The sequence below is a fragment of the Carassius gibelio genome, chromosome A2 (assembly GCF_023724105.1).
Source record: "Carassius gibelio isolate Cgi1373 ecotype wild population from Czech Republic chromosome A2, carGib1.2-hapl.c, whole genome shotgun sequence".
NCBI lineage: Eukaryota > Metazoa > Chordata > Actinopteri > Cypriniformes > Cyprinidae > Carassius > Carassius gibelio.
In genome coordinates, this window is record NC_068372.1 from 19,100,164 (window position 1) to 19,119,671 (window position 19,508).

At 38.4% G+C, this 19,508-nt stretch overlaps 1 protein-coding gene across 1 annotated transcript; it reads left to right on the top strand.

The window, feature by feature from the left end:
- The first annotated feature begins 1,462 nt into the window (after window positions 1-1,462).
- LOC128029934 (E3 ubiquitin-protein ligase MARCHF6) lies at window positions 1,463-18,158 on the top strand. The gene is made up of 26 exons (XM_052617425.1): window positions 1,463-1,747; window positions 2,555-2,654; window positions 3,772-3,845; window positions 4,628-4,771; window positions 4,888-4,960; window positions 5,159-5,327; window positions 6,439-6,631; window positions 6,735-6,796; window positions 6,882-6,914; window positions 7,010-7,061; window positions 7,180-7,238; window positions 7,350-7,430; window positions 8,139-8,207; window positions 8,518-8,592; window positions 8,874-9,008; window positions 9,088-9,207; window positions 9,598-9,698; window positions 11,464-11,601; window positions 11,977-12,181; window positions 12,292-12,361; window positions 13,039-13,220; window positions 13,407-13,541; window positions 14,162-14,251; window positions 14,329-14,461; window positions 15,916-16,051; window positions 16,411-18,158. The coding sequence occupies exons 1-26, from the start codon at window positions 1,729-1,731 to the stop codon at window positions 16,496-16,498; spliced, it is 2,736 nt and encodes a 911-aa protein (XP_052473385.1). The 5' UTR covers window positions 1,463-1,728; the 3' UTR covers window positions 16,499-18,158.
- The last annotated feature ends 1,350 nt before the right edge of the window (window positions 18,159-19,508 follow it).

Sequence of the window (19,508 nt, forward strand, 5' to 3'; positions counted from 1 at the left end):
TATAAGTGCTACTCTACACCTCTCAAAACTCACGTTTGAATCGTCAGTGGCAAATTCTTTAAATATAAAAAGTGGAGGAACAGCAGTCTATTCCTGCTGTCTGTGCTTTAAATGTTAAACAACAAAAGACAGGGAAATCACTTCTCTTAAATGAAAAACTTTTGCAACTTCAGGGATTGGTCTTTAATTTGTACAGTGAAATATGTACTGTTATTTTACATTTGATTACTTTTACATTTCTGTGCCTGTTAAACACCTGAAAAACACTGTTTATTTTATTTATATCTTTGCTCTTTGTTGTATTTAGCTGTGCTGTTGCTTTGTTTATTTGTTATTATTTTCTCTATTTTTATTTTTCCCCTGAACATAGCACATACCGAACCGAACCGTGACCCTAAACCTCTGTACCCAACTATCTCATATGAAGTAGTTCTAACGATGCCTTGTCCTGTCATGCAAATAATCCAACATTATTCCTTTAATTAAGTATTATGTCATATTTATTATAAAATTATATCTCATACTGATAAAAGAGGCCAGTAAAAAGTCCATATTCCTAATCGAAAAAATCGAAAATTCCCAATCCGATTCCGTATTGTATTTAATAATAATAATAATAATAATAATAATAATAATAATAATAATAGCATCTTTAATGCTTATTTACTTTAATGTATAATTTATATATATGCTAACATTATGCATATCGAGCTGTAGTAGTTCGTACTGTACGTAATTTATCCATAGACAGTAAAAGAAATGGACACAGCGACACCATTGGAACTCAATTGAGACAAGTGAAGCCCATTTTTAGCGTTTTTTAGCACTTCCGTTTCTGACGCGCAGACTCAAACGAAGCTTGACAACGTCAGCAACCTGTCTGACAGATGTAAATCTTCTAGTATCTGTGCGTGTAAACTGCCATCGTTAATCTTGCAGAGACGGCAAGCTTGAGCGGGGAGTTCTTTGTCGTGAGTGAGCAGGAGTAAGTATTCTGATTAATTATTTTGTATAGTATTTTAAACTGTAACGCCAGTACGCCATATTAAGTTAATTGCCTGCGAGCTTCTCCTCCTGTCTGTACGGTAATGCGACAGAGAGCCGAGTGGTTATGACGCAATCGTTAGCCTATTTTTTACAAAAACTGTTTATACGGGGCCATAATGTAACATAGAAGGTAATGGAGCCCTTTATACATTGTCGTGTATCTTTAGAAATAAATAATGGACAAACGGAGTCTTTAAACGCCTCAGATGTAAAGTTATTCGCTGTCAAAGTGACGCCAAAATGAATGGGAGTCAATGGGAATGCTAACGCAAGTGAAGTTCTGCTAAAAGATGGCAGCCCCCACCCGACTTCAACTTCCGGTCGAGTTCCTTGCCCCTTGAATTTATCCACAGCTTAGCGCAGTCACCTTCCGGAAAACGTCAGAAAGTGTCGCGTGCTCTGCGCGTGCGCGCTGTGCTGCCGTAAATCGATACCTTAGCAGCACATTCAGATCCAGAGGCCACAAACATGCTCAGCGGAGCTGTAATATAGTCGATTAACCAGTAGCTTGATCAGCGCTATCTGAAAGCACTACACGAAAAAAGGGGCCTGGTCTGGGCTTATGCGGCGATCGATTTCGTCATGATGTATTTTAGATAGTCGTAAACTGATATTGTGTGTTTTGTTCCGCGGTGTGTGTTATGTGTTGACTGTAAAGAGGACAGTGCGTCACCGTACAAGATGGACACCGCCGAAGAAGGTAAGCAGTCTAGACACGGAGGCATCGTGGCTGCTGTCTGTTTGCTTGTTGTTGATTTTTAAATGTGATTTGACTAAAGTATGTTTATCATTATGATGATTTAGCCGAGCGCGCAACCAAATATGCATCTGTAACGTTAACCGATGTGGCCTTTGCAAGCTAGCGATCGAGCTAAATGTTTTCATGCAAGCTTGGTGTATAGTACAGCTGTCATCCTCCAAGAACAGCAAATTAAAGAAACTATTTTGAATTTAAACTTGATTTTGACTATAGAACGGCATGGGAATTTTTCTAAAGCACATTAATCATATAAAGTAGTTTTAGCCATTATCATAAAATGATACAACTTACGTGGAATGGTCTATTTGTGTATTTTTGTGTATCAGGTGTAAACGCACATGAAATATGATGAGAAAAATTCAACGTAGTAGATCAGTCAAATCACGTGCACTGTCTTTAAAACCCATTGATATTTGAACGGCATGTTTATGTGTGATAGTTGTCTCTCCTGTTAATTATTATTATCTAGTTAAAGTTTATACAGTTGTAAGCAAGTTGTAAGAAGAGGGTAAAGATGACCAGGAGATTGATTGGCAATAATCTTGCATGTGTCTTCCATTTTGTTCTTCTTCATCTGTATAAATTGAAAATCACAACGTGTAATTAAGTCTAATTTCTTAACTCATAGCCTTTCATGATTTGGCAGGTACAGTGTGTTTGTTGCAACACTCATATCCGGTTAATTTAATTGAATGTGTTCTGTATATATCTGTTTTAAATGTTTATTTTGCCCATCTTTTCTGGCAGCTGATATATGTAGGGTGTGTCGATCTGAGGGAACTCAGGACAAACCCCTCTTCCATCCCTGCGTGTGTACTGGAAGCATTAAGTTCATCCACCAAGAATGGTAAGAACTTTGTTCATTCGGTGACGAATTCACTGTAAGTATAACTATTTTTATACTGTTTTATAAGATGCTTTTTGGGTCAAACAATGTTAAGTACCTGCCAACGTGTCAGATTTGTGTTCCAACGTGTGCGTTGTTTTTAACTCAGAAATGGGACATTAGAAGTAATGCTCAAAGATGACAGCTGGCTCATGCCTAAAGGCACTTTATTATTAGTTTATTATACCTGCTATAAAATTCAGAGGATGTAATTTGAGCAGTTAACCACACTGATCCTGCTGTCCTGCCGTAATAATTCCAGGTGTCAGTAATGGCCAAAAAATGGGACGGCGTGAAATGGAATACCACTTGCAATGTAAGAAGGGGTTCCAAACTCTGACAAACAAGAATATGATCTGATCTGACAAAGGCCTTGCTGTCCATTAGTGAGCTAAAAGTCAACAAGTGCAGGCATTAAGCATAGTTAAGATGTGGAAGATCCACAGTTGTGGAAAATCTGATCTGAAAATCTTTTTTTTTTTCAGGATATTTTGATGAGCAGAATGTTGAAAGGAACCACATTTATTTGAAATATTGTAATATTATAAACGTCTTTGCTGGAATTTTGATCAGTTGAATGCATTCTTACTGAATAAAAGTATTAAATTCTTTAAAAAAAAATAAGTTACTTACCACAACTTTTTGAATGATAATGTATATTGCTTTGGCAAAAGAAAATGGTAAATAAAAAAAGAATATAGTTTTTTGGTTGTGTTGCACATTTCTGTAATACCCTAAATCGACTAATTTGGCATTTTCTGGAACTGAATGTCTGTCAGTAGATCGAGTTAACCTTTCTATTGGGGCCAGTTATTTTCATTAGGCTTTGTGTTCAGCTTTTTGTTGTTTTTGGTTACTGAATGGAGTCAGCAACACCCATTTGACTAACTGACAAGCTGTAACATATGAGCTCAGGGGTCCTCAATGTAACGGTAACTAACTATGGAGTTCCAGCGTTTGTTATTCTTCCCATGTGGGAATGGGAATGGGAAATGAAGCAGGATTTTCTGTGCTTTTTCACACAAGTCAGATCATCATCCTCACATCCACTTCCTGCCCCCCTCTTGTGTTTTCACAGCTTGGTGCAGTGGCTTAAACACAGCAGAAAAGAGTACTGCGAATTATGCAAGCACAGATTTGCTTTCACACCAAGTAAGTAACCCACTCTCATATTATTCTTCAGGGGAGGTAAAGCCATGAACAGTTCTATAGAGTCACAGCGGCCTGGAATGGCCAGTTCAATAGCAGCAATTGTGTGCTTCAGAGCGATCGGGCTCTATGGGTTGATCATGTGATGTAAAAGCATGGCACTCGTGTTGTCTGACGTAGCTGCTCTTTGCTGAGGTGAAAAAACCTTTTACACCCAGAGTGAGTTGTTGCATGGTTTTGCTACAATTTAGGTTTTTTAACTTAGTTTTAGTCTTTGCTCTTCAGAAGCTTTGGAAGGACTTTAAACACAAGCCCTATGGAAAGCATTACTTCAGTTTTCTGTGGGAACTTAATGTATTACTTAACATAGAATGACACGTTTTATCAAACCGGCACCAAAATCACAATGTTAAATCACAAAGACTGTGATTTAATTAAATGACTATAGTGTGCTTTGTGTTTTAGAGTGAAGCATGGCACTGTGTTCTTGTACACACAAGCTCTTTATTCTCATTGTTTGGAAGAGATGCCTCTTTTACACTTCTGTTTGCAGAGTTCTGCTTTTTCAAAGTCATGATCTATATTAAATATATTTATTAAACAAATTTGATTAGTTAATTCACTTAAACAGTTTGCAGATGATTATGAGCATCTTAAATTGGAATTAAATTACATTTATAATCCCAATTTTCAGTACTGAATGGTACACTTCCAGTGGAGCCCAAACTGTTTATCAACAATTGTAATATAAAATGCATTAAAATCCTCATCTCTTTTCCTTTCAGTTTACTCCCCAGACATGCCTTCACGGCTCCCGGTGCAGGACATTTTCGCAGGACTGGTCACCAGTATAGGCACGGCTATCCGATACTGGTTTCATTACACGCTAGTTGCCTTCGCTTGGCTGGGGGTTGTACCTCTAACAGCATGTAAGTGATGCCCAGAGGTCACAGTCTGGTACGCTGTGAGTAGTACACTCTCTTTATCACTATGTTGTGCATTGTATGTGATGTTACTCATATGTAATGTTCTCCTTTTCCTGTAGGTCGCATCTATAAGTGTCTGTTCACTGGATCTGTAAGCTCCCTCCTGACTCTTCCCTTAGACATGCTCTCCACGTACGTACAAGACAGGAAAGCTCTCAAGTTTTCTCCTCAAAATATTTATTTGCGTTGCTTATTGGCTTAGTGTGAACTCTGATGGGTTATTTCAATACTTGCTGTGGTCTCGGGTTTAGCCGTGGATGGGGTTGCGTGGGGAATTGTAATGGATGGATATTTCAGAAGTGATGATCAGTGAATGTTCATGCTCTGCAGAGAGAACTTGCTTGCTGACTGCCTGCAGGGCTGCTTTGTGGTGACCTGCACCCTCTGCGCCTTCATCAGTCTGGTGTGGCTGCGGGAGCAGATTGTTCACGGTGGAGCTCCTTTGTGGTTGGAGCATAATCAGCAGCAACCTGCCAATGCTGCAGGACCGGCCAATGAGGTACGAGACTCATGTGACATGCTGCTTTTCATCATATTGAATGCATAACACCCTCAAATTGAATGGATTTGGAATAAACAATGGTGATACATTAATACAAATTCACTTTACAATGCACTTTCTTTTTATTTGAGTTGTCATTTATACATTGGCATCTACCGTTCAAAAGGTTGGGGTCGGTAGGAATTTTTTTACAAATGTTTTTGAAAGAAGACTCTGCATCAAGGTTGCATTTAATGGATTTTTTTTTTCGCATTATAAAGCGCACTGGATTAGAAAGCGCACCTTCAATGAATGACCTATTTTAGAACTGTTTTCATATATAGGGCGCAACGGATTATAAGACGCATAGAATAGAAGATACACTGCAGTCATACGTTTGACTGGATTTGCTTTATGCATCCACCAGATAGAGCTGTGCTAAAGGGAATGTCAACATTTTGACAGAGCGCCTTGATCCATATATAAGGCGCTCCGGATTATAAGGCGCACTGTCAGTTTTAGAGAAAATTTAAGGCTTTTAAGTGCGCCTTATAGTGCGGAAAATACAGTAATATTAAGAAATATATTTACAATTTAAAATGACTGTTTTCTATTTGAATATATATATATATATATATATGCCTGTGGTGGTAAAGCAGAATTTTCAGCAGCCATTACTCCGGTTTTTAGTGTCACATTGCAATATGGCACTTTCAGGTGTTTTTTTTTTTTTTTGGCACTGGCAACTTCTGTACAGCAAAAATAACATTCCTGTTGCAGTTAAAGTCAGCGAAACTTTCTGAAAAGCTTGATATTGTTTAGAGACCAATTATACAGGTTGCACATGACCCTCTTTGTTTACTTTGCTTCATTCTTACTTTAATTATCATTTTGATTTGAGCACAACACAGTAGCCTGGCTGACCTTCTGTCATCTTCAAATCCCCCATTATCTCCTGAATCTGGAGACTGCACTCTTACCAAAATAGCTGCTTGTTTTTTTTTTTTGTTTTTTTTTTATTGGTTTGAACCAGATGCAGTTTACTACTACTTGACAAATGTATATACTCTACCAAAGTTGATTCCAGTCAGTAGAACGTTTTCTTCTTTATTAATATCCTATCCATAAGGCTGCTGGCCAGGGTAATGGGGGTGGTGAAAACCAGCCCATGCCTGCACCAGCCGAACCTCCAGCAGAAAACGCTGCAGCGGCTGAAGCTCCTGACCTCCCCGCTGACGCTGCGGAAGAGATGGAGCTGGATAATGAAGATGAGGAGGATGGAGGAGCCGAAGATGTGGCGGATGCCAACAATGGAGCACAGGGTATGACGGCTTTAATTAAACAAATGAGCAATGTTTCATTGGGTATAAATGTTGACTGGTGCAAAAAGCTGTTGGGCAGCAAAATTGTATATGTTCTGTGCAGATGATATGAACTGGAATGCTCTGGAATGGGATCGTGCAGCTGAAGAGCTCACTTGGGAAAGGGTGAGACTATATGTCACTGTATCATACATGCATCATACCAGAATCTTTCAGAAAAACATTAAACCTGTCCCCCCCCTTCTTTCAGATGCTTGGGCTTGATGGGTCCCTGGTTTTTCTGGTGAGTGACACAAATATTTCATTTCTCAAAAAACATCCATTTCATAAGAACCAATAATTAATGTGTTTTTTTGGGGGGGGTTATTTTTGTTTTAGGAGCATGTGTTCTGGGTGGTCTCACTCAACACGCTCTTCATCTTGGTGTTTGGTAAGCATCACTGCAGATTAGTTTAAATCTAATTATAACATTCATGCATTCATGTTAAGTAACCCATTATGAAAACACTGACTATGTTCTCCAACTTCTACTCTTGAAATCATATCAGCTTTCTGTCCCTACCATATTGGCCACTTCTCAGTGGTTGGACTTGGTTTTGAAGAGTATGTAAGTATCAGATCAGTTTTAGAATTTTTTTTTTATCTAGCTTGACTTAAAAATAAATAAATAATGTAAATGCAGTTTCAATATTGACAATTGTCTCGCATCTGCTTTCAGGTCCGTGCCTCACACTTTGAGGGACTCATCACCACTATAGTTGGATATGTCCTTTTGGCCATCACACTCATTGTGTGTCATGTATCCTTAAACGCTCAATAACATCTGAAATAATCACCATTTAAGGCTGGTGTGTTTTTTGCTGTCGTACGAGCTCAGAAATCATTCCGCTCTCTACACTGCACAATAAATCTCTCTTTTTATTTGTCACTTTGTTGTCCGAACTTGCACCATGTACACCCGGCTTAACTACCTACCTTCTCTGGTTTACCAAGTCTTTCAGGAAGTTACACACCAAATATGTCTAGGCAATTTTTTTTTTTTGTGTGTGAAATTGCCACTCATCCACCTCCAAGTCATCCAGTGTCATTTTATGTTGTCTTCTAGGGCAGAATTACAGAAACGCTCCTAAAGGTGCCGTTTACCCTTGTTCGGGGTTTGTTTTTTTACAGGCCAAATTCAGTTTCAGTGGGAATCGACTCAATATGAATCATGTTGGTCGTGTGCATTCACCGTGTCAGCCAACAGAAAGTTGCTTGGTTTGAAAGTGACTTCTGTGTGAGCTGTGCCTCATATATCGTGACACTATTGAAAATTTTGCCCAAAACTTTGCTGAAATTTCACTTATGTGACCACACTTTACGTCAGAGCCATATCTATTTAATAGCCATAACAATTTCAGTTAGGGTCTTGTTTAGAACATTGAACTTCTCATATGTTAACTAGACTTAAGATGGGAAGTTCCTGTAATCTAGTCTCTGATGTTCCTTTCCTTAATTCAGATCTCAGGGATTAGCAGCGCTGGTGAGATTTCAAAGATCACGCCGCTTGTTAGGAGTCTGCTACATTGTGGTTAAGGTCAGTTACATCAGCAGTTTAAATGTGCTGTTCTATAAAGCCAGGATTGCTATACTTGTTGAGTAAGAAAGGGCAGAAACAATGACTTGATAACATTGGTTGCAACAACTGGTTTTGCAAACGATTTTTGGGATTTACGGTAATTCTATGTTCTCAATCACGCTAATGCTATAATTGGGTACATAAGCTTAGATTACAGGCCTGTGCCTGATACACTTATTTATGCAATTTACATTTGCCTCTTGTTTAGTACCTGTCATGTATGTCTTTTATTGAAGCTCCTATTAAATTATAATCTTGTTTCTTCTAGGTGTCTCTTCTAGTAGTTGTAGAGATTGGTGTGTTCCCCCTCATCTGCGGCTGGTGGCTTGATATCTGCTCTCTGGTATTTCTTTTCAATTCATCAAATTAATTTAGGCTATGCGCACTCATTTTTGGTCATGTTGGCCCAAAAAGGTCTAGTATTTGGAGCTGATTTAAGCTAGGATTGCTTAGCATTCCCATTTATCTCAATGTTAGCTGCTCTGCTTCATTTCTTTTTTTTATTTTTATGAAGAAAAACGTGAGTGCAAATTTTAAGCCTTAGTAAGTTTAGTTTAGGAACCTTATCCTTAGTACTTTTCATACAGTAAAGGTAAAAAAAAAATGTATCTCTGTGTTTTGTAGGAAATGTTTGATGCCTCATTGAAAGACAGAGAGTTGAGTTTTGAATCCGCTCCAGGGACCACCATGTTCCTCCACTGGCTGGTGGGGATGGTCTACGTCTTCTATTTCGCCTCTTTCATTCTTCTACTTAGAGAGGTGGGCATTTCTAAATCAGTTTAATCACGCAGGAGATTTTTCAGGAGATTTTTTAGAATGCTGTCCTTGTATTTCTCAGGTTCTAAGGCCTGGAGTCTTGTGGTTTCTCAGAAATCTGAATGATCCAGATTTCAACCCAGTGCAAGAAATGATACACCTACCAATATATAGACACTTGAGAAGATTCATACTATCAGTGGTGGGTAAATGTTCACCTCTTTTTGAAACCCTTTTCAAATGATCCCCTTAAATTTCACAGTATAAAGAAAATTAGATGGGAGGAAAAATGATTCAATGCTTTTGCATTCTCTTGCAAAATAATAGTTTTCCTCCTAGAAACCTTTGCATTCACTCGCAAAACTTTTGTGATGGAATTAATGTGAAGTGGGAGGAAAAACTATATTTCAGTGTTCAAGTTTCTCAATGGAACACAATACTTTCATGAGTATGCAAATGTGTTTCTCAGGAGAAAGCACTGAAATGTTTTTCCTTCCATCACATATTTTGTTCCATCACCATGTCCCCTAAGGTGCTCTGTACTCTTCTGTTTTTTCTGTGTTCTTAAATGAACAGGTTTTTCTCTTTTCAGGTTGTGTTTGGCTCAATCGTTCTCCTCATGTTGTGGCTTCCTATCCGGATAATCAAACACATCTTCCCTTTATTTCTTCCCTACAATGTGATGCTTTACAGGTAAATGAAATGTATTTCCATCTCATTATCAAAGTCTTAATGTTTAATGTTCCTTGTGATAATTATCTAAACTTTGTGTATAAATCCAGTCAGAGATTACAGCCAGAAGAAGCAAAGTTCTTTCTCTGTGTGACTTTGTTTAAAAGGGCCATAAAAATGGCTAATTACTGCTGTCATGGCAGACCTTTGCTTCGTTACCTAATGAGTATCAGGACTCTCTGTAGTGTCAGGTGGGCCTGTTGCATCATTTGGCAGGTGTGTTACGCCTGATGTCATCATTCCCAGCACCGCATTACTACAGTCTGATATTGCAGAGAGCCATTAATATAATGTCCACAACTGTAACGTCATAGAAAGTCCCCTCACTCTATGTTTGTGTATCTTACCCTGTGTAACCCTGCTGTCCTCTCAGCTGTGCTGTGTACATTGGTCACTATGAGAGTACTTTGAACAGCTGTAGTGTTTGCTAGGGCACTGACTCCTGCTTCTGTAGAAAGAGGCCATCCTTCACATGATGGGGGCTTTTAATTATGGTTTGAATGACTGAGAAACCTGATGTTTGAAGTTTCTCTTTGAACTTTCAAAACCAAAAACTTTCAAAAAACTTTTTCAAAATAAGAATACTCTTCTGTGGTCGTACATGTTTGGACATGATCGTGAGTAAATTATGTCAGAATATTAATTTATTGGTATACTCTCCCTTTAATTTTTAGCTTCAACATTACAATGTCCTGTTCTCTCCTGGCCTGTTGTTTGACTCTTCAGGTTAACTCTGAAATGAGTTCTTAGAATATTGGTTTTCAATTTATGAGTAGAATTAAGAGCTGCTCACACCAAGGACAGTAGTTACCGTATTTTTGAGACTATAAGTCACACTTTTGTTCATAGTTTGGCTGGTCCTGCGACTTATAGTCAGGTGCGTCTTATTTACCAAAATTAATTTGACATGAACCAAGAGAAATGAACTAAAAGAAAGCATTACCGTCTTCAGCCGCGAGAGGGCGCTCTGTGCTGCTCAGTGCTCCCGTAGTCTACACTGAGCAGCATAAAGCGCCCTTTCGTGGCTGTAGACAGTAATGTTTTCTCTTGGTTCTTGGGTCTAAATAAATGCGATTTATTGTCCAGTGCGACTTGTATGTTTTTTCTTCCTCATCATGACGTATTTTTGGACTGATGTGACTTGTACTAAGGTGCGACATATAGTCCGAAAAATACGGTATATTGATAATTGTAACTTAAAAGTTTTAATAACCAATAATAATAAATTTCAGATTTTATTTTATAATTTTATTCAGCTGATAAATGCTAAAAACATTGAAAGTCTATCAAAACTAACTAACTTTAAAGAGCTAAAGAATTTAAAGCAGAAAACGCCTGGAAAATCATGGTTTAAAAGCAAAATTAAATTGCTACAGAACGACTACAACGGTAGTAGGGTTAATCACACCACAGCAAGCTCATGCACTCACATAAAAGGGGCAGTAGTGTTGACTTTATTTTTAAAACGTTCCTTTTAGTATTTATGAATTGAATGTATGAAATGAACTTGTCTGGGAGTCATGGTGTGAAATTGTTATTTAAAGAGTTCCAAAAGGGCAGGAAAAATGCGATAGCCCAGGCAATTTTATTTAAAAACCAATTCCATAGAGACCCCGTGGACGTTTAGCATTATGGATGAACCGCTCTATTCGCTAAATGAGAACAGTGATACCAGTCGTTCATATACAATAAGTAATGACTTCCTCTCCCTCTCTCTCTCTTTCAGCGATGCTCCAGTGAGTGAGCTGTCTCTGGAGTTGCTATTGTTGCAGGTTGTTCTTCCTGCTCTGTTGGAACAGGGACATACGCGGCAGTGGCTCAAAGGTCTGGTGCGAGCGTGGACCGTGACCGCTGGCTACTTGCTGTGAGTCTTTTATACACATTTACCCTGTTGCTCATTACGTCTGTTAACCTCATGTACTGAAATGACTTTTCCTGGTTCTCTCTGTGTTGTCCTAAAGAAATCTGTCACTGGAATTGAACTTGGCGTTAGGGTAGCGCGATCATGACAAATCATAATTGTAGAATATTCCTGTTGATGTTATAATCGCAATTATTTGTTTTGATTTAATAGGTCTTAGGTTAAAATGTATTGTGGTTAGGTTAAAATATGATGTGGTATTTCATTATAATCAACACATTGATTTTACTTGGAGGGCTTAGTTCACCTTTTCTCTCTTTCTTTCTTGAATTTCTTGAATCTTGAAGGAGTAATGATCATCTCAATCAATGCTTTCAGGGACTTGCACTCTTACTTGCTGGGAGACCAGGAAGACAATGAGAACAATGCCAACCAGCAGCCCAACAACAACAACCAGCAGGCCCGAAACAACGCCATTCCTGTGGTGGGAGAAGGACTGCACGCTGCCCACCAGGCCATACTGCAGCAGGGGGGCCCAGTGGGCTTTCAGCCCTACCACCGGCCAATGAAATTCCCTCTAAGGGTACTCTGTCCTGTATACTTTTATATTTCAGTGAATGTTTTGATTTTGTGAATCTGATTTTCAGATGAATGATCTTTTAATATTTGTCTTCCTGTTTTGGCCACCTGTAGATTGTGTTGCTGATTTTGTTCATGTGCGTGACGCTGCTTTTGGCCAGTTTGGTGTGTCTCACGTTACCAGGTGAGCGTCCATCAAATTGGGATGTCTTATCATTTGCTCACCGTCTTGATTTAATCAAACCTGTATGACTTATTTTCTTCAGTGGAACACAAATGGGAATTTAAAGTATTGTACTAGTTGAACTTTTTTTTTTTTATTGCAATGATGATATTAAAAAAGGATTCAGAAGTACTATAAGTGGTCAGTGTATAAAAGAATAAAAGCACATTAGTCTTAAGGACCTTTTTAATGGTGTTTTAAAGCAGTTTTAAAAGTTGAAGTATTCAGTCGCTGTTCCTTAAAACTGCATGTAGACAGCGACCAGCACAGCAACATGAACTTAGTATAGGGTTAGGATTAGGGTTTAGTTTAGGGTTAGTTGCATGTAATTATCAATAATTTACTGCTATTACTATAATAAATAGATGTAATATTGTATGTAACAAGGACACTGTAAAGTGTTGCCAAAACATCTTCTCCTATGCTCCATGGAATAATAACAGAATTTAAATTACTGTTTATTTTCGTTAAAATAAATGCAGCCTTGGTGATCATAAGGGAGTATAACTTTGAAAAAATACTATAATCTGCTTTTTTAAAAATATTTTCTTTTAAGCTTCCAGAGAATGAGAGCATAGAAAAGTTTGTCTCTCAGATTTTCAGCAGTGCTCTGAATTGTTTATTTGTGTTAATCGCAGTGTTCACTGGACGCTGGCTGATGTCCTTCTGGACGGGCAGTGCTAAGATCCATGAGCTGTACACTGCAGCGTGTGGGCTGTATGTGTGCTGGCTCTCCATCAGAGCAATCACAGTGATGCTGGCCTGGATGCCTCAGGGGCGGACAATCATCCTGCTCAAGGTTGAGGAGTGGACCCTCATGGTACTGAATGCAGTGATTTCATTGTGGCTTAAAAATAAAAGAGAGGACTAGACCAAGTAGTTTTAAAATAGTTATAAAATACTGCATACATGGCTGAAACCAAAGACAGATGATCAGTGTCTACTTTGTCTGTTACTCTCTTTTTTTTTGTTAATGTGCCGTTTTGGTGTTTTTGTGTGAATTCAGATTATGAAGACACTGATTGTGGCTGTGCTGTTGGCTGGAGTGATCCCTCTGCTCTTGGGACTGCTGTTTGAGCTGGTGATTGTAGCTCCTCTTAGAGTGCCGCTGGATCAGACGCCTCTGTTCTACCCCTGGCAGGTAAAGCACTCATAGGAGTCCTGCTCTTAAAGGCACAGTTCAGTTAGAAAAGAACAGATTTATTTATAAATATGTTGTTCTAAACCCCTGTGGTTTTCTTCTGTGTAACACAAAAGGTTTATTGTAAAGAACATTCTTTCTGCTCTTTTCCATTTAATGAAAATGAATGAGGACTGGGCCGGTCAAGCTCCAAAATTACACAAAATCCCACTATTAAAGTATCAAAAGCAGTCCGTATGACATAGTTGATATTTGGTCACACTGCATGTTAGAACCAGTGGCTTTCAAAGGTCATATTTATTTTTTTATTCTGTATTTCAAAATCAGTTTGAAATCATGAGTGTAAATAAATGACGAAATTGTCATTTTTAATTGTCATTTATTGAACATCACCAGAGAAAATGTGTTGATGGTCACAGTGCATAAGGTTTCTCCATTAAGAAGCCACATGTATGTTAAAAGGGATACTCAAAAGACTCCTTTTCCCTACTAATCTAATCCATCCTGTTTGGAGAACTTAATTTCCACAGGCGCTAAGTGGAGCAGAGGTATGGTTGTGCCAGCGGTATTGACCTTTTTTTTATTTATTTTTTTTCTCTCTCTCTCTCTTTATCGTTAAGGACTGGGCTTTAGGAGTGCTACATGCCAAAATCATTGCTGCCATCACCCTCATGGGTCCCCAGTGGTGGTTGAAGACCGTAATTGAGCAGGTTAGTGTCTATCATTTGCTCATGATCTCTGTGGTGCTGTTACGGACTCACTAATTGAATAATTTACTGCTTTTCAGGTGTATGCCAATGGAATCAGGAACATTGACCTTCATTTCATCATCAGGAAGCTGGCGGCCCCGGTCATTGCTGTACTGCTGCTTTCTCTTTGCATCCCCTATGTGATCTCTGTAGGCATCGTCCCCCTTCTAGGTAGGTATAAACAATGCCATGTTAGTCAAAGCTCTGTTTCTCAGAACATTTTTCTATTAGGCATAGTTGTATTTAGTGTAAATGTAATTTTTATTTATTTGTTATAATTCTGAAAAGTATGATGCTGTAATTGTTCAGTCAATCTAAAAACTAACTGTTTTCATGCCAGAAAAATACGCCTCTGGTTTAATTCTAAATATAATAAATATAAAATTAAATAATTACATGTATATTTTAAGTCAAATTTGCAAATCGTTTTGTTTACATTGTGGTTTAATATTTTGAGTCGTATAGGATTCGGTAACAGGCTTTTGCTGCACAGAAATATTCAAGCAATCATGCAGCACGTATCAGAAGATTTGCTTTTACAGAGTGGTTAGCACTCACACTCACTGATCTATGTATAACTGAACCGTGCTCTAGCCCACCCTCTTCCAACCGAGCCAGGGACTTCTAAACGGAACAATCACACTAGTCAAATGAACCAGGCTTTGGGGGTCAAACGCACTCCAGCACGGTTAAGATTGCCTAGTATGAGCACACCCTAATTATTCTCCAACGTCCCGCACACGAGTCTCTACCCGCCCATCAAGTCTCAAATGGCTAGTTTTATATTTAATTACATTTGTTATAAGTTGAGATTTAGGCTACAATAAATACTGTAACTGCTACTGTGTAAAAGGAGCACTGCTGTAAATAGCATCTTATTTGTTTAAAATGTTTGCAAACCAAATGTTCACTTTTGTTCATGTAGCAGTAGACCTACTTCCACATGAAAAAAAAGTGCACAATACACCACTGTTGAATGCATTTTTAGTTTTGTGCATAATGCGATTAATCATAGACAATAATGCAATTTAATCGCGATAAAAAAAAACATTAATCTTTGCCCATATTTACTTTCTTAATAAATAAATGTATATATTAAAAGAGGTTTTAGAGTGGCTTCATTCAAAGAGGAAAAAGTCCAGTTATAACAGCTGCATTGTAAATGAGCTCTTTAAGTGCAAGATTCAGATGATATCTGAACAGTTGGGCACCCTTCATACTCTATATGGGAGTTGTATACTGTTGTTTAAGATTCCAGTAAATACCTGTTTGTTTTTGTTGGGTCACTTCCAACTCCCTTTGGGGCTCAATTAAGAGCAGATCACCATCTTACTACATATGTTCACATATACTTACTAATTTCTGTTGCTGCACCGCTGAGAGTATTCTGGGTGTATCAGTGACTGTGTGGTACAATTAGTTTATGGATATCTATCATGCATTAAGAAGGCAAGGTGAATTCTGAAGGACCTCAGTCACCCAAAATAGAACATTTTCTGCCTGAAATCAGTAAAAAACCAACATGTATCTTAAGACTTGTTTTTCCTGGAGAGGTTTTTTTCTCATGTTACGAAACGTTACCGTACGTTCATTTATCGGTTCCTTCTATTCCTGTCTCTGGATAGGAGTCACTATGGAGATGCAGAATTTGGTGCAGAGGAGAATCTACCCCTTCCTCCTGATGGTAGTGGTGCTGATGGGCATCCTCTTTTTCCAAATCCGACAATTCAAGCGCCTTTATGAGCACATCAAGAATGACAAGTGAGTCTTGAGTGTCAGAAATTAACTACTTTCTTAAGAAGCAATACAAATGTCTAGTGCAGGGATGGCGAACTCTGGTCCTGGAGAGCCGCAGTCCTGCAGAGTTTAGCTCCAACGCTTATAAAAACTCACCTGCCTGTAGCTTCCTAGTAACCCTTCAGGCCTTGATTAGTTTGTTCAGGTGTGTTTGATTAGGGTTGAAGCAGAACTCTGCAGTTGTAATAAGATTTTTTTTAAAAAATGCAGCAGAGGTGAGCATAAGGGACTTCTTGCATAAAAATAAAAAAAAAAGTCAGTCACTTCACACCTTATTTACTGACGGCTGGGCTTTGTGTTTTGTTCTTTATTCATCCATGCAGGTACCTTGTTGGACAGAGACTCGTGAACTATGAACGAAAAGCTGGCAAGCCCAGCACTACCACACACAGCAGTTCAGTGCAGGAGTAAAGAGCTTGGGATTGCTCTGGAGTCACTCTCTTTGTGTGCGAGCATGCGTGAATGACTGAATGATCCTTCCTCTACTGCTCCCTCTTTGTGCATCCATACATCCAGCACGTCCACTAAGACTGACCTCTGGCCTCTCTGACCCCGCCAGAAGAAAAGGGCGAAAGAGCCATGTACGGAAAGAAAGAGTGAACCCCTACTGCCAAATGAAAAAAAAAAAAATGAAACGACAGCAAAATTAACTGTGTATTAATTTATTAAATCTAGATGTTACCTCATTTGTGGAGCTTTGTTCGTGGCAAGACTCGACCCGCATGGTTCCTTTCATCACCCTCGTGGAGAGGCCAGTCAGACTCCAGGGATGAGATGTCTGGGTCATAACGGAGCTGGCCTGTCACATTAGAAACGTTTTATTTATTAGTTTAGAATTTTCAATGAAATTTGATCTTGACGTTTTTGAATGAGAGGGTCTTGTTTGATTCGATGCTTTCGGTAGTGTGTCTTACCTTCATTTCTCGATTGCTTTAACCTCCCTAATTTTATGTGCAGAACAGAAGTGGATGGAGGCCACACCCATCTGCTTCCTGTCATGTGGAAAAGAGGGAATTTTGGTTCATCAACAGTTTGTCCGCGACTGTTGTAGACCAATTCAAGAACATTGAAGCACAGAGTCAGTATCTAGAAGCAGAAGTGTAGTTTGACGGTAGAGTTTATGGCTCACAGTGAGCTGCAAACCCGATCTCTGCCTGCGAGCTCTTCGTTTAACGCTGAAACATCCTTTCATGTAGCTTAGAAGACCGTTGCTAATTGCGTCAGTGGTTATTAAGTTGATCTCGACTGTTGTATGTCCGTCTCGTGCTCAGCATGGCCTAGCAACACTTTTTCATAGATGTAACTCTGGCACATACACAGGTTGTTGCACTTTTTTAATTTAAGAAAGTGTCTTTTAAGAGCAGCGGTAGTTTGGAAACCCTTTAGACAACATTTGAAGTCCTTACTCGTATAAGAGCTCACAAACATTAATTAAACTGATTTTCAGCCGAAACATGGTTTATTATTCTTGCTTCGGTTCGGTAGAAGAGTTTCGTGTCTGTTGGTAAGGAGGAGATCCTCAACACGTTTGTAAATAATGTAACTTTTCGAGTCTTCGTAGCTGAGTATGTTTTTCTCCATTTCAGATTTGCTGCTTCTGTTACAGGTTCACGGTTCCCAGAGAATTTGTCGCAGACGGCTTAAGAGATAGTGTTAAATCAGCGCTGAGATTCTATAAGTGACCTTATAGTATCTTATTACACTGAAACTGGATACTGTATGCTTCTTGATAGCTTGCGAAGGCAAATGTTCTATTTTTATATGTGCAACTTAGTGACACCATTTTCATGTTTGCTCAGCCATTGATTTGATTTCCTCTGAAGTTTTCTGAGGTCTGCTAGAATCCAGGTAAAGGTAGTGGTTCAGCACTAAACACCTTTGTGTGTCTGGTTTACTAAGCCTTCTCCTTTTCATAGCATGTTTATGAGAGAAGTATTCGGTATTCTGAATGTTTTCAAACCTCCTCCTTGTTGGAGGCTCTTGCTGTAATAATTACATCCTCATAATGGCCGATTTTTGTTTGTTTGTTGAAAACTTTTATTACAAATATTAAATCACAGTGTAGTACTTACGGTGCTTTTGTGTCTTTAATCAAACGTATCATTCGTACACTTATTTTTACACAATTCACAAAATCGAATAATGTGTTTATTACAAAAGATTGTCAATGTAATATAAAGATGTTTGGTATACAAATGACTTTAAAACATGTTTGAAGTATCAAAATAATGAGTTTTGGAACATCTGAATTTATAAGACGCACAAAGAGAACTTCACTAAAAGCTAATAAACCTATTGGATGTTTGTGGTACAAAAACAATAAAATGCATGGAAAGACCGCTAATTGCACAATTCATATTAATAAATAATGCTTCCTCGAGTGAAAAAGTCCACTGGCGTTTGTTTAGAACTGTTTTTGACTTTTTGAGTATTAACTGCTTAAATTGTGCATGTTTCTCTACTTATTCAGATGAGATTACTTTTTCACTTGGGAAAGCAATATTTTTGGAGGTTTATAGGCTTCTATTGTAGCTTTAAGCAATCGTCCAGCATAATGATGGACACAGACATCTTTTCTCTTCACAAGACATTAACTGAGGACTGGATACTGTATAACTTGTGGATTATTGTGATGTTTGCAACATACCTGCAGACAGTTAGCAAGTGATGTAATGCTAAATTTCTCCAGATTTTTTCTGATAGAGAAACAAGCTCAAACATCTTTGATGGCTTGAGATTTTTTTTCTGCATGCAAGTTGATAGACTACTAGGACTTTTCTTTCTTGGTTTTCTTTTTGCTTCTCATGGTTCCACATTATATTACATCACACTAATTAGTTTGATTTGGTTTAAAATGGCCATTGACATTTTGTTGGCCGAATTTCTGGTCATATACGGTAGAGATCTAAATTAGAGGACAATCTATAAATACTTGATTTATTTATTAATTTTTTTCTGAAATATTGTTAATCTTTATCGCTCAGAATTTAAAGGAATATTAGCTGTGGTTATACCAATGTTATATTTCTCAAACTGCGCTGGTGTGACCATGGTCCACTCTTCTTCCACTCTCTTCCATAGTTTGGTAATTTTATTGGGTTTTTTAGCCATAAGATTTTCAGTTGGGTTTAGATCAGGACTCTGGACCGGACATTTCATTATTTCAGTTTTCTTAGCTTCAAGAAACTTAAATTTTACAGTGTGATGGGGCAATTGCAGGTTGATTGTGGAATATCCTTGCAGGAAAGAAAATGTGTATTGCTGAAGGTTCTGATAAACATTTGCGTTCAACCTGCCATGTATCTGTATAAGAGGCCCAACCGCTGCTGCAGAAAACATCCCCAAACCATGACACCTCCTCCACCTTTCACTGATTTTATGCACTCAGATCGGTTTTTCCCCAGTTTGATGCTGAACATAA

Excerpts from the sequence above, each read along its gene's own strand:
- LOC128029934 (XM_052617425.1), top strand. Across the intron at positions 8,593-8,873 it reads GGCTTGATATCTGCTCTCTG|GAAATGTTTGATGCCTCATT; the intron begins GTATTTCTTTTC and ends TGTGTTTTGTAG. Across the intron at positions 9,699-11,463 it reads TACAATGTGATGCTTTACAG|CGATGCTCCAGTGAGTGAGC; the intron begins GTAAATGAAATG and ends TCTCTCTTTCAG.